This window comes from Pungitius pungitius, chromosome 1 (genome assembly GCF_949316345.1).
Source record: "Pungitius pungitius chromosome 1, fPunPun2.1, whole genome shotgun sequence".
Classification (NCBI taxonomy): domain Eukaryota; kingdom Metazoa; phylum Chordata; class Actinopteri; order Perciformes; family Gasterosteidae; genus Pungitius; species Pungitius pungitius.
In genome coordinates, this window is record NC_084900.1 from 21,323,807 (window position 1) to 21,339,325 (window position 15,519).

At 42.1% G+C, this 15,519-nt stretch overlaps 1 protein-coding gene across 1 annotated transcript in view; it reads right to left on the bottom strand.

Annotated features, from left to right (window-relative positions):
- LOC119223277 (copine-9-like) overlaps window positions 1–12,217 on the bottom strand; it is a 71,289-nt gene extending 59,072 nt beyond the window's left edge. Inside the window, exons 1-2 of the mRNA XM_037480492.2 lie at window positions 11,789–12,217; window positions 10,080–10,120 (exon numbers count right to left, since the gene is read on the bottom strand). Of these exons, the coding sequence (XP_037336389.2) occupies window positions 10,080–10,120; window positions 11,789–11,868 (121 nt within the window). The 5' untranslated portion in view covers window positions 11,869–12,217. The remainder of the gene's footprint in view (window positions 1–10,079; window positions 10,121–11,788) is intronic.
- Window positions 12,218–15,519: the final 3,302 nt, after the last annotated feature.

The window sequence follows — 15,519 nt, forward strand, 5'->3', positions numbered from 1 at the left end:
TGCTTAGCAGCTAACCTTGTGATGTCTTCCCTCCCTACCTCCCCTGCTCTCTCTTGCTCGGTGTGTCACATGTTAGCTATTCCTCTGCCTCCCTTACGGATAATGGTACATGTAAGAAGTGTAGTATATTTGATCTCTTGTCGGCGAGGCGTAGTGAGTTAGAAGCACGGCTCCGCACCATGGAGACTCCATCAGTAGCTGCTGTTAACCAGCCATCTCCTGTAGTCGGTGCGTACCATATAGACGTATCGTTTGCTCCTGCTAACCGTCCCCCGGCAACCCCCGAGCGGCCGGGAAGCTGGGTGACTGTCCGGAGTAAGCATAAGTCTAAGTCGAAGCACACGGTTAACCACCAACCACTTCACGTTTCAAACCGCTTCTCCCCACTCAGCGACACACCCGCTGAGAAGCCAACTCTGGTTATAGGTAGCTCCATTCTGAGGAACGTTAGCGAAACTAGGGGCAATAGTCACTTGTTTACCCGGGGCCAGAGCGGGCGACATTGAGTCTTATCTTAAACTGCTGGCTAAGGATGAACGTAAATACAGTAAGATTGTAATACATGTCGGCGGTAATGACTCCCGGTTACGCCACTCGGAAGTCACAAAAGTTAACGTGGAATCGGTGTGTACATACGCTAAAACAATGTCGGACACCGTAGTTTTCTCTGGCCCCCTCCCAAACTTGATCAGTGACGATATGTATAGCCGCATGTCGTCATTCCGCCGCTGGTTGTCGAGGTGGTGCCCAGTAAATAATGTGGGCTTCGTTGATCACTGGAAGACGTTTTGGGGAGTGCCTGGTCTGATTAGGAGAGACGGCATCCATCCAACTTTGGATGGAGCTCAACTCATTTCTAAGAACCTGACCCAGTTTCTTAATGGACTTAATCCATGACCCAGAGTTCCGACCAGGAAGCAGAGTCGCAGTCTTACACACTTCTCTGCGCTTCCTTCCGAGCAGTCACTCAGCGTAATTAACTCTATAGAAACTGTTTCTGCCCCACGGACACCGTTATTTAAGGTAAAGGTAAACAACCGAGGAGTTATATTTAATAACTTCATCAAAGTTAAATGTAACAACACAACTGTGCAACAAACTAGGAGAATTAAAGGGGGACTTTTGAATATTAGATCTCTGTGCTCTAAAGCTGTTTTAGTAAATTAACTAATATCTGACAACCATGTTGATATTTTCTGTCTTACTGAAACATGGCTATCGGATGGGGAGTACTTTAGCTTAAACGAAGCGATTCCTCCAAGTCATGTTAATACTCATATCCCCCGAGGCACAGGCCAAGGGGGTGGAGTGGCAGCTATTTATGACTCCTGCCTTTTAATAAACCTTAAACCTAAACTGGATTATAACTCATTTGAAAGTCTGACTTTCAGTCTTTCACAACCAACCTGGAAAATAATCCAGCCGGTTCTCTTTGTAATAGTGTACAGGGCCCCAGGTCCTTATTCTGAATTTTTATGTGAATTTTCACAGTTCTTAACGAGTTTGGTCCTTAAAACGGACATGGTAATTATAGTGGGTGACTTAAACATTCATGTGGATGTCGATAATGACAGCCTTGGTACTTCATTTCTTTCTTTGCTGGAATCAATTGGTTTCTGTCAGACTGTAAATAAACCAACTCATTGTTTTAACCACACGCTCGACTTGGTTCTTGTATATGGTATTGTGATAGAACACTTAACAATCTTTCCACAGAACGTCTTGGAGACATCAAAACTTGGATGACCTGCAACTTCCTGATGTTAAACTTGGAAAAAACGGAAGTTATCATGATAGGCCCAGAGCGCCTTCGAAGTCAGCTGTCACGTGATACAGTAACCCTATGGATGGAATTGCTCTGGTATCCAACAGCACCGTCAGAAATTTTGGAGTTCTCTTTGACCAGGATATGTCCTTCAACTCTCATATAAAGAAGACTTCAATGACTGCCTTTTTTCATCTACGTAATATATCGAAAATCAGGAACATCCTGTCTCAAAGTGATGCAGAAAAACTAGTTCATGCATTTTTTACTTCTAGACTGGATTACTGTAATTCTTTGTTATCAGGCTGCTCTTGTAAATCGCTTAAACCTCTCCAGCTGATTCAGAATGCTGCAGCACGTGTATTAACAAGAACTAAGAAATGGGATCATATAACTCCTGTATTAACTTCTCTGCACTGGCTTCCTGTCAAATATAGAATATAATTTAAGGTACTTCTCCTCACCTACAAGGCACTTGCTGGTGAGGCACCGTCTTATCTTAAAGAGCTTGTTACACAGTATTGCCCTACAAGGCATCTGCGCTCCCTAGATGCTGGGCTACTTGTGGTTCCTAGAGTTTTAAAAAGTAGGATGGGGGTCAGAGCCTTTAGTTATCAAGCTCCTCTTTTGTGGAACCAGCTTCCACTTTCAGTCCGGGGGGCAGACTCGGTCAGTTCATTTAAGATAAAGCTAAAAACCTTCCTCTTTGATATTGCTTATAGTTAGGGCTGGCTCAGGTTAGCCTGGACCAGCCCTTAGTTAAGCTGCTCTAGGCTTAGACTGCCGGGGGACCTCTTAGGACACACCGAGCCCCTCTCTCACTCTCACTCTCTCCTTCCACAATCATCCATGTTTTATTAATGTACATCACTAATTAAGCTTCTTTCCGGGTGTTTTTGTACTTTTTCGCCTAGCAGGTCGCCATGGATCATAGTTTCGTGCGGACCCCGGTTCTGACTCCTGGCATGGCTCTGCTAACACCTGCTGCTGCCATCATCATTACTTTAAATATGATTCATATTACTGTCATCATAAACCAACATCTTTCTGCTCTCTCTGTGGATGGTGGTTCAACCTGATGGGGGTTGTCCCTGCAGTGGTCCTGCCGTACACCTGTTCTGCTACTTGCAATTACTTGTATCATTTCTGTTAGAGAAATTGGATGTATTGTACATCTTTTACATTGTTGATTCTGTACACATGACATCCATTGCAGTCTGTCCATCCCGGGAGAGGGATCCCTCCTCTGACGTTCTCCCTAAGGTTTCTTCCCTTTTATCCCCAATGAAGGGTTTTTTTCATATTTTGGGGAGTTTTTCCTGTGCCAATGTGAGGGTTTCGAGACAGAGGATGTTGCATGTGTACAGACTGTAAAGCCCTCTGAGGCAAATTTGTAATTTGCGATTTTGGGCTATACAAAATAAAATGAATTGAATTGAATTGTCGATCCATCTTGGTTTGTTCCTTCAGTTGTGCCAACTCCAATGCCCCTGTTGTAGCCACTGAAACAGAGGAAGTACTTTAAGTGGGTGATTGAGGTTATAGAATGGTGGTGGATCTGTGTCCTTATATTATATGAGTTTATCTAATTCATTAACATACATTAATTCATTGCACACCAAATTCCCAGTACTTTTGTTATTGAGATATTGTTTTTTGAGAAGATAGGCAAAAATGGACATACTACATACTATAAATACTATAAATAAAACGTACATTTCTAGCCCTACTGGTGAAAGTAGTAAAAAAAACATAAATAAACTAGACTTACTTGTTTTCCTCCGGGGAATACTTGACTGGCTTTCTTTTCTTGCTGAATAGGAACCTCTTCAAATTCTTGTGCCAGGTCCTCCTCCAAAGCTTGTAGCGGTTAGCTTCATTATTTTCCTCAGCCTTCCCGCCACGTTTGCTGAAACGGGTATCCATCTAGCTACAGTTATGTAAGCAACTTTGTCATATTAGCTAAGGTTACATTGGTTAAGCTATAATATTCAAACGTGACATCTTAGTTGTTTAGAAATAGCGACAAGAAAACTGGAGAAAATACTACTAACCCCTATGCTACTACCGTTATAGCCTGTTGGCTGCTTTGTAACAGAGACGTAAGGACTTTTCTTATAAGTACCTAAAGGCTAACTATAATTAGGTATAAAACAGATACATAAGTCATCACTCTAGTCAATTGGATTCTACATTGCTGCAGAATTTTTTGGTACACTGTGACACATGCAATGCAACTTACTTCCTAAATGTGTGCATACATATTTATCAAATTCCATACTAAGGCATAGTTATAGCTCAAGATGCTGATATTTTATTTTCACATTTGAAGGTGTGCATTGCTGCTGTCAAGCGACTGAGGAAGAGATCGATGAGGATTGGTGTTCGTCATCGATTTGTTGTTATTGATGAGAGCAAATTTGCCCACAAACGAAAGGTAGGCTATATATTTGTATGCATCTGTACAAATTTTAGATCAAGATTTTATGAGGAGTAATATTTTATACTTTATCCGTCAGTGCACGTGGGAAGGACACATGTTAAGATGTAATACAGTCCGAACCTTATTAAATATTGTGTTTTCTCATTTACTTTTAGTACCATCGTGGTCGATGTGGCAACACTTGGCACCGTGAACGGCAGTGGATCTTTGGGATGTTGGAGGTCGACAGAAATTCCAGAAGACCCATTCTGAGACTCGTCAGGGATCGCAGAAGGAAGACACTAATAGGTCATATTAGACGCCATGTGAGACCCAGAACTTGCCCAAAGGGAAACTTGCCCAGTATGGGTATGATCATTTATCCATCTGCCATAAAAAACACTTTGTGGACCGAGAGACTGGTGCTCATACTCAGCATATTGAGCGTGCATCGCAAAGCTACAAGCTGGAAGTATGGCCCCACAGAGGGAATCGTACTCCTGAATCACTCAAGCTTCATCTTTAGATGATAGAGTGGCACCACTGGTTGGGTGTCACCATTACAATGGTGTGTTGGCCAGACTTTTCCATGATGTGAAAAAAAAAGGAAAAAATAAAATCGGACTCTCTACAATGTCTGCTGCTATTTATGCATCCATGTCGTGTCAGACTCATATGTTCTTTCCTGAGCAGATACTTGTTTGTGTTTTACAAACTGTCACTTTGGATAAACATCACAACAAAATGTTTTGTGTTGGAATACATAAAGGAAACACTATCTCTTGACTTGTTTGTTGCTTTTGTTAAGGTATTTGTCATCTGACAGTGTAATAACACTTAATGACATTTTAACGAAACATTCAAATTGTTCCACTTTACTTGAATTCAAAGAAAACAGTTATGACACAATTATAAACTGGTTTGGCTATGTAGATACATGTATTGACATCTTAATTGAAGAATCTAATTGTTCCATTTTACTTGAATTCAACAACATATTAAAGAAAGGGACAACATTTATGACACAATTGTAATGGTTTTGTGACAGCGAGTGTCAAAACCATCCATATAGGACGGTTTAATGTCGATATGAAGCCAAAAGTTTTTCTTAAGTTTGACAGCTAGGTCTGCTATGACATGTTTATGACAGGTTTTGTTATCTTGGTTTATGTCAAGTTGTCATAACAAGGACATCTCCAACAATGTCCCCTTTGCATCAAAAGTGACATAAGTTACCAAATGACACTTAACAACAACTGTCATAAGTATTCATTGATATTTATGACAGCTGTCATGTCATGGTTATGACAATTTTATGTCAGTCTTATGAACACCCATGTCAGTCTCATGAACACCCATTCAAGTAAAATGTTACCCAAACTTGACATGGCAATGCGAGGAAAATCATAATCCTCACTGTTTTCTATAAACATTTAATTGCATTCAATCTGAATTTCTCCGATACCCTTTTCTAACGGAGTGAGACGCTCACGCATGAGGATAGAAACTGCCAGCTCTCCACTGGCAAATTATGTTACATAAGAGAAGTGGGATGTTTCATATGGGAGCCTGATAGAGGTTTATATGGTGGTTGGATGGAAATACAAGTGGTGCGTAGCTCCAGGAGCTGCAAACCAAACACATGGAGCAGCTGAAAGATCGCCTCAGTGTTCTTTTTTCGTACTTTAGAGGTTTAACGAGCCAATGACAGCGATATTTTTTTCTGAAGTAATTCTGAACTGAAATAGAATCAGTGTGATGTAATATGAGCCGGAAATTATTCTTTTTGAAGAGCAAAAGGAAGGATTCAGTAAGAGGAAAACAAAAGAAGTACATCTATGGGGGGTGCGAGCAGAAAAGCAAATATCTCATGAATACTATTATTTTAATCTTGCTCCCAAAGAATAAATCTGATGACTTTGTCTTTGACCAAATGACTTTTCGCCCTCTTCTTGCCAGCACATAATCTCAATTGTTCAGTTCAAATTGTGAAAACTTTTACTGGTAACAAAGACATTTTCCGTCTCTCCCAGGGCATAAGCATGTATGAAGTTACACATGCGTAAAATATGTTAGAACCTTGCCCGGGCCTGGACTATATACGACAGCATGAGTAAATCCAGCTGACTTAACGGCAAGTCCGAGCATGGTGTATGAGGTGCTTTGCTTCAAAAATGAAAACATCTACCATTTAAAAAATGTACACCTACTCTGAAACACTGACTGAATTGGCATACAGCCGGCATGAGCACTTTCCAAATACAAGGCTCAGAGAGTTTTAATCTTCAGTGAGCAAGTATCTGTGTAAAGCAAACCCTTTTTGTATTATGCATTATGAGTTCTATTTCTCCCCCGTTTATCTTTGTTCTCAATCCAGGGAAATATCTGTCCCTTTAAGAAAAAATACGTTTACGGAAGAGTCTGAACTTGGTGTCGAAGGTCATGGTTGAGTTCTTTTCAAGTACATATAATTTGTAAGCAATGAACTATTAGCTATCGTCATTTCAAATAATTTGCTTATACCATGTCTGTATACTGTTAAGGAAAAATGTCAAAACAAATCAATTCTTTCTGGCTGCGTTTACTTGCATCATGTAAGACCATGTTGCCTAAGTAGGTGAGAATGGCGAGACTTGGTTAAGGCAAACCAAGAAATATTATCATCATGGGGCCCTAAATCCACTTGGATCTCAGGGGAGCAGCAGAGTCCGTGGTAAAGCTTTTTTGGTTTGTAAGAAAGAGGGACCTCTTTCACATTGTTGATAACAATTGTGAATTATCGCAGCATCAAAACCTTTGCTTTTCCTTTAGAAATCCCCTAGTAACGTTTTTAAGCAGGAGAGTCAAAGAACAAAATCACAGACTGTACTGAGCAAAAGATTAAAGGTGAGAGAAAATAATTGAGAACAAGAACCAATTTCAGGCCTGAACACTGCATGCCTGGAGTTCATGGTCTTTGTAAGGCATATTAGATTAACTAACTGTCAAGGTAAAAGTAAAAATGCTTGCAATGTTACCCGACAGAAAGAAATAAAGAAGAAGAAAAGTTACAAGGACTAGAAGCTTTTTTTGGTCTCAGGAGAATATCATCTCTTATTCACAGCCAAAATAAAATACCAATACAATATTTCTTTCCTCCAGATATGCATTGATTGTTTTACATCTGTAAATGTACCGAGAGGAATCTGGTAATTTGATGGTAAGAGAAATTAATGTATTCACAATGACGAGGCAACGCTCAACAGCCTCACCAAGGACAAACACTGAGTCATCAATATATCAGATAAGTAGAAGTGCTTCAGAGTTTTTATTTTGGTATCTTGGCACATTCTCTCACAGTTCTGAAACACAAGGTCACCGAGGAGAAAAGTGAAAACCTGTATGATTGCCCACACCCGCGTTTAGGAGGAAAATCTACCCAGCGCCAATTATGCTCTGACTGGCTCAGGTGTAAGACAAAAGACATGGAATGGATACGACAGCGGTATGAGACTGAAGATCAATAACCGGGTATCTTTTGTTTTCACAGAGCATCTCCTTGCTACCATCAAAGCGTGGAAGTTTTTTGGCGTTGAGAGTTCTCTCTCTAGTTTGCCGTCTCCTTCTATTTCTGTACATGTCCCAAATGTGCAATCATGTGTTCCCGTCTTTCATGTCGGTGTGGTTATCTCTCTGCACTGTGGGTTATGTCATTGATCACTATCTTTGATCTCTCAGAGCCTAACATTGGTAATTTGCACTCTGGAGGCCCTTTACTGATTCTTTCCATTTACGTTTGCTTCTCTGCGGTTTGGTTACAGAGTGTTATGGTTTCTACTTTTGTTCAAAAGGTTAAGGAAAGCTCTGTTTACTCATTACAAAGAGGGCCGAATGGCCCACACCTCACATTCACTAATTGTGTAGATATTCTCCAATGTCATACTTGGCAAGGTTGATGATAATGCGTTTAACAGATCATAACTTTGTAGACCACAAAAAAACATGACTGATCAGAATAATAGAAACATTGGACAAAAAATATTTTAGTAGAAAAAGAAAAGTCCTTTTTTATCTGGGTGAAGGACGGCGAAAGCTTTGAAGGAAATTATTAGTTGACAAATGATTTTTCCTGCCTTAATGGGCTCAAAGTGTTCGCAATTTCCAGGAGAGGTTGGTCCTATTACTTTTGTAATAGTGACTTGTTCTGTGTGTGTTTGACGGCCGCACTTACTGGTTAACTTCTAGACGGTCTGTGTCAGAACCATGTCCTCTTACTACCGGAGTAACTCAAGGATCCACCCTGGGTTCCCTCCTCTTCTCTCTCTACACCAACTCTCGGCTTGGTCGTTCGCTCACATGGCTTCTCCTACCACAGCTACGCTGATGACACCCAACTAATTCTCTCCTTCCCTCTCTCGGACACTCAGGTGGCGGCATGGATCTCTGCATTTCTGACTGACATCTCTCAGTGGATGTCCGCTTACCATCTGAAAATCAACCCTGACAAGACTGAACTACTTCTCTTTCCGGACTGTGGCAACTCCGAGTTAACACCGGCTTTGACTGCTAGGAACACACTTGACAGTACATTCTCCTTGGCTCCCAACATTCCAGCTACACCACGATCATGTAGGTACACACTCTACAATATCAGGAGAATATGTCCTCTTCTCACCCAGAAGGCGGTGGAGGTACTGATTCTGGATCTTGTCATCTCCTGCCTTGACTATTGTAACTCTCTCCTGGCAGGTCTCCCTGCTACCGCCATTCGATGTCTGCAGCTCATCCAGAATGCAGCAGCTCGACTGATCTTTAACCTAAATTCTCCCACACAACTCCACTCCTCTGCTCTCTTCACTGGCTTCCAGTGGCTTCCCGCACCCAGTTAAAAACATTGGAACTCACGTACCGTGCTGTCAATGGATCGGGTCCAGTCTACATCCAGGACATTGTTCCTCCCTCACTGAGGGCAAAACACTCGACAGGATCACGACTTGCTGTCCTGGCTCCTAAATGGTGGAATGAACTCTCTGATAACACTACAATCGCAGAGAGTCTATACATCTTCTGCCGCAAACTAAAGACACACTTCTTAAGACTATACCGTGGCTAAAAACACAAAAAAATTGTAGCACAACTTGCTCTTATCTACAGCAAGTTGTTAATAGGATTATTTGATGAAATTGCACTTTCTTGTTCTTCTGGATTTTTATCCTTATATAAAATACACTCATTACACATTTCAGATGACGAGGCGTATGAAGTCAACCGTTTGCTAAATGTTGTTGAAGTTGACACTGCCGGACCTTCATCTGGTAGAAAGCTCCGGTGTCAGAAGGGCAAAGGTTGATTAACACCTACAACTTGACAAGTAGAGAGGATATCATTTCCTTTAAAATTTGATTTTAAAAGCTGCTGGAGATGAAAGTAGTTTTAGCTCGTGACAATGTTTGAAAGTGCACAAATTGATCCCTGGTAAAAGGCAGTCAAGTTTGATAAGTAATGTTTTACTGTTTTTAAACCGCAATACCATCCTACTCTATCACTTTCCAACCCTTCCAACAAAATTACACTGTACCATATATTTGTTAGTGTACTTTAACAAACAAATATATGAATGCTGCACACATGTTAAAGTCTTGGCTACAATCCCCATTAATCCATTTGAAAACACAACTTGAACAAGTATAATAAGTTATAAACTATTCTATGCAAATTACTTCAGAAAATAGTACATTCCTCCTTGCAAAAGTTAATAGTAGAGAACAGTACTGTTGAACACCCAGTGTTTTTTAAAGCAAATATAGTTGATTTTCTGTTCAGTATCATAATTGTGGATCATCATGGATTTTCGAAAGCAAACAAATGAGTAGTTATAATAATTATTGTCACACAGCAAGACTTTAAACATACCTGGATCTGACTTGGAGAATGTATCCACATCCAGCAGACTCCTATGGAAACAGCAACAGTGCACGTAAGAACGCATACTTTCGGCCCTTTAAAAAAACTAGGTTTAACAAATGGTTTTCATTCATTTACATTTCCTGAACTCCATTTTTCCTCTTTCTTTGTATTTAGCTTTTCTAAAAGTCTTAAGCAGATGCCTCAGGTCATGGGCAGATTTGCCTCTCTCTGAGTAATTGTGTGGAACTAACATCTAAAAATACTGTGCTGACAGCCATTTACCCTGGAAAAAAAAGCCACACTGAGCCATGTAATAAGATGTACAATAAGTCACGTCTCTTGAAGAGGAAGAGGAAGACATATTTCATATGTTGGTGAGCAGAATTTCTAACTGTCGGACCAAAACTCACTCTACTTTCCTATTTTTATACAGAAATCAGAAAATCTTTGTTCTCCATCAATCAGAAAAAACTGTCAATAGCCGTGTGAATCACCCTCCAAAGGACGTATGAACAAACTCAACTTACAGATAGGAAATATATTGGAAGGTCTGTATAGGTCCAACCGAAGTAGAGAGTTTCTACCTCATAGTCTGAGAAAAAATGATTTTGTGTTTTTGAACAATAACTTTCACTGGAATCCAATCATGTCAATTACAGTTCAGAGAGGGTTTGGACCGGTTCAACAAAAAGAGCCAACATGTTGTTCAAATACTAATAGATATCACTATGAAACCTTTTCATTTTATTCCATGAATTAAGACTGCTTTTTGCTTAATAGAGCATTATGTAATGATAGCTTTTTGTGAATGTAGGAAAAGATCTACGGACTCGAGTACACAAAAACAGTTAAATAAACACATTTGTATTTTTAACGTTCTTTTTCACTTTTTTGGGATAAATTGCTCAAAATTGATGATCGCATAAAAAAGTAACAAAGTTGCCGATGTCGGGCGCAATCGTTCATAGAGGCTGTTGGAGTCCCATTTGCTCTCCCAGGTCCGTGCCTTCTCCGACTCATGAACAGCATGCTATTCATTATTCAGGAGGCGGCAGGTTGACAGTGTGCATGACGGAGTAACTGCTGCTCCGGTCAGATGAGCCACCCGGGGAGCACTCACCCGGGGGCAGCCTGCTATGCATATATAACATTTACATTTAGATTTAACATTTACATTTAACATTTACATTTATATATAACATTTAACATTTACATTTAACATTTATTATTTAACAACTTTGTGTTACTGCCAAACATTGTACTTGGAAAAGTTGTTGCATGTATTTACATGATTTTGTCTCTTTTTTTATTCATATGATAACGCTAAATGTACAAAAACAGCGCATAATTTTAGAACGTGCAACATTTTACAAACGGCGCCCCATAGCCTGCCACCCCAGCAGAGCAACGCCAGGTGTGATGTTAAGTCCCAGGAGAGATGAAATGAATGTGTGCTTTTTCATTTGTTTTCAGACATATTTGTCTTGATTCATGCAAATACGTTGTACTATTTCAATCTTGAATGACAAAAACATGTCATGTAAAAGAGGGCGCTCTTTAGTTAAAAATCGCCACAGACACACACCTAATTAAACACCTAATTAATCTACCTATCACTTAATCAATCTATCCCTTTTTATGCCGTTTGTCGCACACTTGCATTGGAATTCCATATCAAACATTTTTTTTTATATCTATTTGAATGTGATCCTTACCGGCACGAGACACTAACTTCTATTTTAGTTGCAGGGACTCTGGTGTTGAGCGGGTCGAATTCCCCTATCGATGCCATCATCGCGACTCCCCGCACCAATGAGCATCCGCAGAGCGAGGAGAAGAATCAGAAGGAGAAGAACATGATGATGGTGTGATCATTCTCAATGGGATCGTGATTGCGGTAAATCCATTGTCAGAGAAATCTTCTGGCGGTGTTCAGGTCGTGAAGGAGCGGGGGAGGGAGAGCAGGAGTGGCAATGAAAGTTAGGAGGCAGATTTAAAGTCCATTCATCCGTCCTGCATGCGCGGTGCGCTACTCCGTGTCTGTCCGGCGCTGAGGAAGAGGAGGAGGAGGAAAATAGGGATAGCAGCACACCGGAGGCACCAACATCTCTCTCTCTCTCTCTCTCTCTCTCTCTCTCTGTGAAGATAACCAATGAAGAAGCGTTCATAATTGTGCAATGGCTGTCGCAACAGGAGTCCACCTTAAATCCTTTGGGGCGCCGTTTATAAAATGTCGCACGTTCCAAAATCCTGCGCAGTTTTGGTACATTTAGCATTATCATATGAAAAAAAACATGACAATATTCATATGTCAACATTTAGAGAGAAATTCATGTAAACACATGCAATAACTTTTCCAAAGATAATGTTTGACAGTAACACAAAGTTGTTAAATAATATAAATATTTAATCTAAATGTAAATGTAAAGGTTAAATGTTATATATAAATGTTAAATGTTGAGACTAAATGTTAGACATGACGACTGAACATTACAATATTTACGGTAATTCGTGCACCAAGCCAAGATGGCAAGTCTGGATGAATTAGCTCTTGTTATAGAGCAGGGGTATCAAAGTAGTTTTATGTACAGGGCCACATACAGTCCAGTATGATGTCACGCGGGCCGGACGAGTGAAACCAGTGAAATCGGCCGCCAACGGCGGTGTTCGGACGCGGATGGTTGCGCACTCCTCGTCTACATTTATATTTAACATTCATTTATAACATTTAACATTGATATTTAGCATTTACATTGAGATAAAACATTTATATTATTTAACAACTTTGTGTTACTGTCCAACATTATCTTTGGAAAAGTTATTGCATGTGTTTACATGAATTTCTCTCTAAATGTTTTAAAAAGTGACATGATTGCAAAATGTACCAAAACTGTGCAGGATTTTAGAACCTGCAACATTTTACAACGGCGCCCCATAAAATACAGCAATTGAAAAAAAAGAAGACGTCACATTAGAATGTGTACATTTACAAAATACTGTTACAACATCATTCACAACTATCTCTCATCTATTGATGAAAGAGCCTGAAAGACGTTCAAATTAGATGGTAAAACATTTGAAATAAATACCCTCAATTGTAAATCATATTTGATGATGTTGTCATAAAACATGTGGCAGCAAAGTGCTGTACTGGTATTTTTCTTTTTTAATTACGCCGTACAAAATGAACAAACAAAAAACTAAATAAGTCTCACTGTGCAGGAAGAGGCAAAAAGGTTCAGGGCTTAGGGTTTAGGGTTCAGGGTTTAGACACCCCCCACTTCCAACACTCGAGCTGTACTCCATGCTCAAACGCAATCAGTTACATCATATAATGCATATATTCACTGGAGCAGTGGGGCTCGCACAGCAGTGGTCAATTAGCATGAAAGAAGTCGCAAAAGCTGTCATATGCTAATGAGACGTCTGCTCTTCTAAATCAGGAAAAGGGGCCCTCTGTAATTTCCCATTAATCAGCTCTCCTTGAAGCATCATGACAGACTCTTTTAAAGCCTCCCATGGTGAACAAATCACCAGAATTACATTTCTGAGCTAGAGGAAAAAATAGAGCTGTTTTTTAAAATATTATATTTTTAGAAAGAAATCGTGTTTGGGATTCAGACAAAAGGAAAGAAGAAGTGGGATGAAAAACATAATAAAATGTTTAGTGGAAAGAATAAAGACCACACATCGCCCTTCAATCCGTGTGATGCTTCTGCAGTACATGCTGCTGACACATGTGATTATTACCAGTGAACGTCTCTCGGTTACGTATGTAACCTTCGTTCCCTGAAGAGAACGAGACGCTGCATAAAGACGCTGTGGGAACGCCCCTGCGTGACCGCGTCATGAAGCACGTGTGAAATCTAACCAATGGCGAGCTGGTACGTCATAGGCGGGGGACGCCGGGACCAGGTATAAAGGGACCCGAAGGGCAGGACCATTCCTCTCTGAAAGGCCGAATCATGTGCCACAGGCAGGCCGGGAGTATGGCAGAACGTTTACGCAGCGTCTCGTTTCCTTCAGAGAACGAAGGTTACATACGTGACCGAGAGATGTTCCCTCTCAGGGAACTCGAGTTGCGTAAAGACGCTGTGGGAACCCTATACCCACTCACCATATGAGCAAGTGACCGTGGTGTGAAGTTTTAAAGACGCACACTCAGACGAGAGCACCTGTGCTCAAGGCGAGGGTAAGGTCCCCAACAGGAGGGCTTCTGCAGCCGCCATACCCCAGGTAGAATGGGCCCCGACAGCCGAGGTGCGGGCTGGCCGGCCGATTCATACGCAAGTGTGATGGCCTCAACCATTCACTTGCTGCGGTCTCTGTTATTACGCCTGGTCCGACGTCAGGAACGGAGGGTGCCACAAAGGAAGAGAGATGCCCAGAGGCAGACGGGATGACCTGTGGGAAACGTAGCAGGAACTCCAGTACTGAACCGACCGGGCAGTTAGATGGGTCCGCAGTTGTTCCTACAGCAGGTGGCACCATCTACCGACATACGCCCTCCTAGTGGGGGGGCTCTGGAGTAGAATGTGGTCTCTACGACATCAGTCGAGAGACCGGACCTTGAAGGGCAGGCCCCCTCAAGGGCCACACCCATAGCTTCCAAAGCTCAGGGCGGGGGTGAACTATGGACCCCGACGCCTGAGACAGCAGGTCCGACCTGATGGGGATCTCCAAAGGGGGGCCTGCGAGGAGTGACATTAGATCCGCAAACCATATTCGGGCCGGCCAGAACGGGGCTACTAATAGTAAGCTGACGCCGTCCTGACGGACCCTATCCAGAACCCCTGGGAGAAGAGCAACCGGGGGGAAAGCGTACAGGCGCCTGCTTTTTGGCCATGCCTGTCCCAAACCATCCAAGCCGAGAGGGGCGGGGTGCGTGAGGGAGAACCACCGAGGACAATGAGTTGTCTCTGCAGAGGCAAATAAGTCCACTTCGGCACGGCCAAAGTGTCCCCAAAGGAACTCCACCGCCTCTGGGTGGAGTCTCCAGTCCCCGGGCCTCGGCCCCTGCCTCGACAGGGTGTCTGCCCCCTGGTTTAAGACGCCCGGGATATAAGCCGCTCTTAACGAGCAGAGCTTCCCGACGGACCACAGGAGGATCTGGCGGGCTAGCTTGTACAGCGGCCGTGAGCGCAGGCCCCCTGATGGTTGATGTAGGAGACCAATGATGTGTCGTCTGTCCGGACAAGCACATTCTGGTCCGTCAGGGCTGGACGGAAGTGTTTCAGAGCCTGAAACACCGCCAGCATCTCCAGCTGGTTTATGTGCCAGGACGGGATATGATGCTGCCACAGCCCTGGGGCTGAGTGACCACTCATGATTGCACCCCAGCCCGTGAGGGAAGCGTCTGTAGTGAGGATGACCCGACAACAGATCGCCCCTAAAACGGGCCCTTGAGCTAGAAACCCAGGGTGCCTCCATATGACCAGGGCCCTTA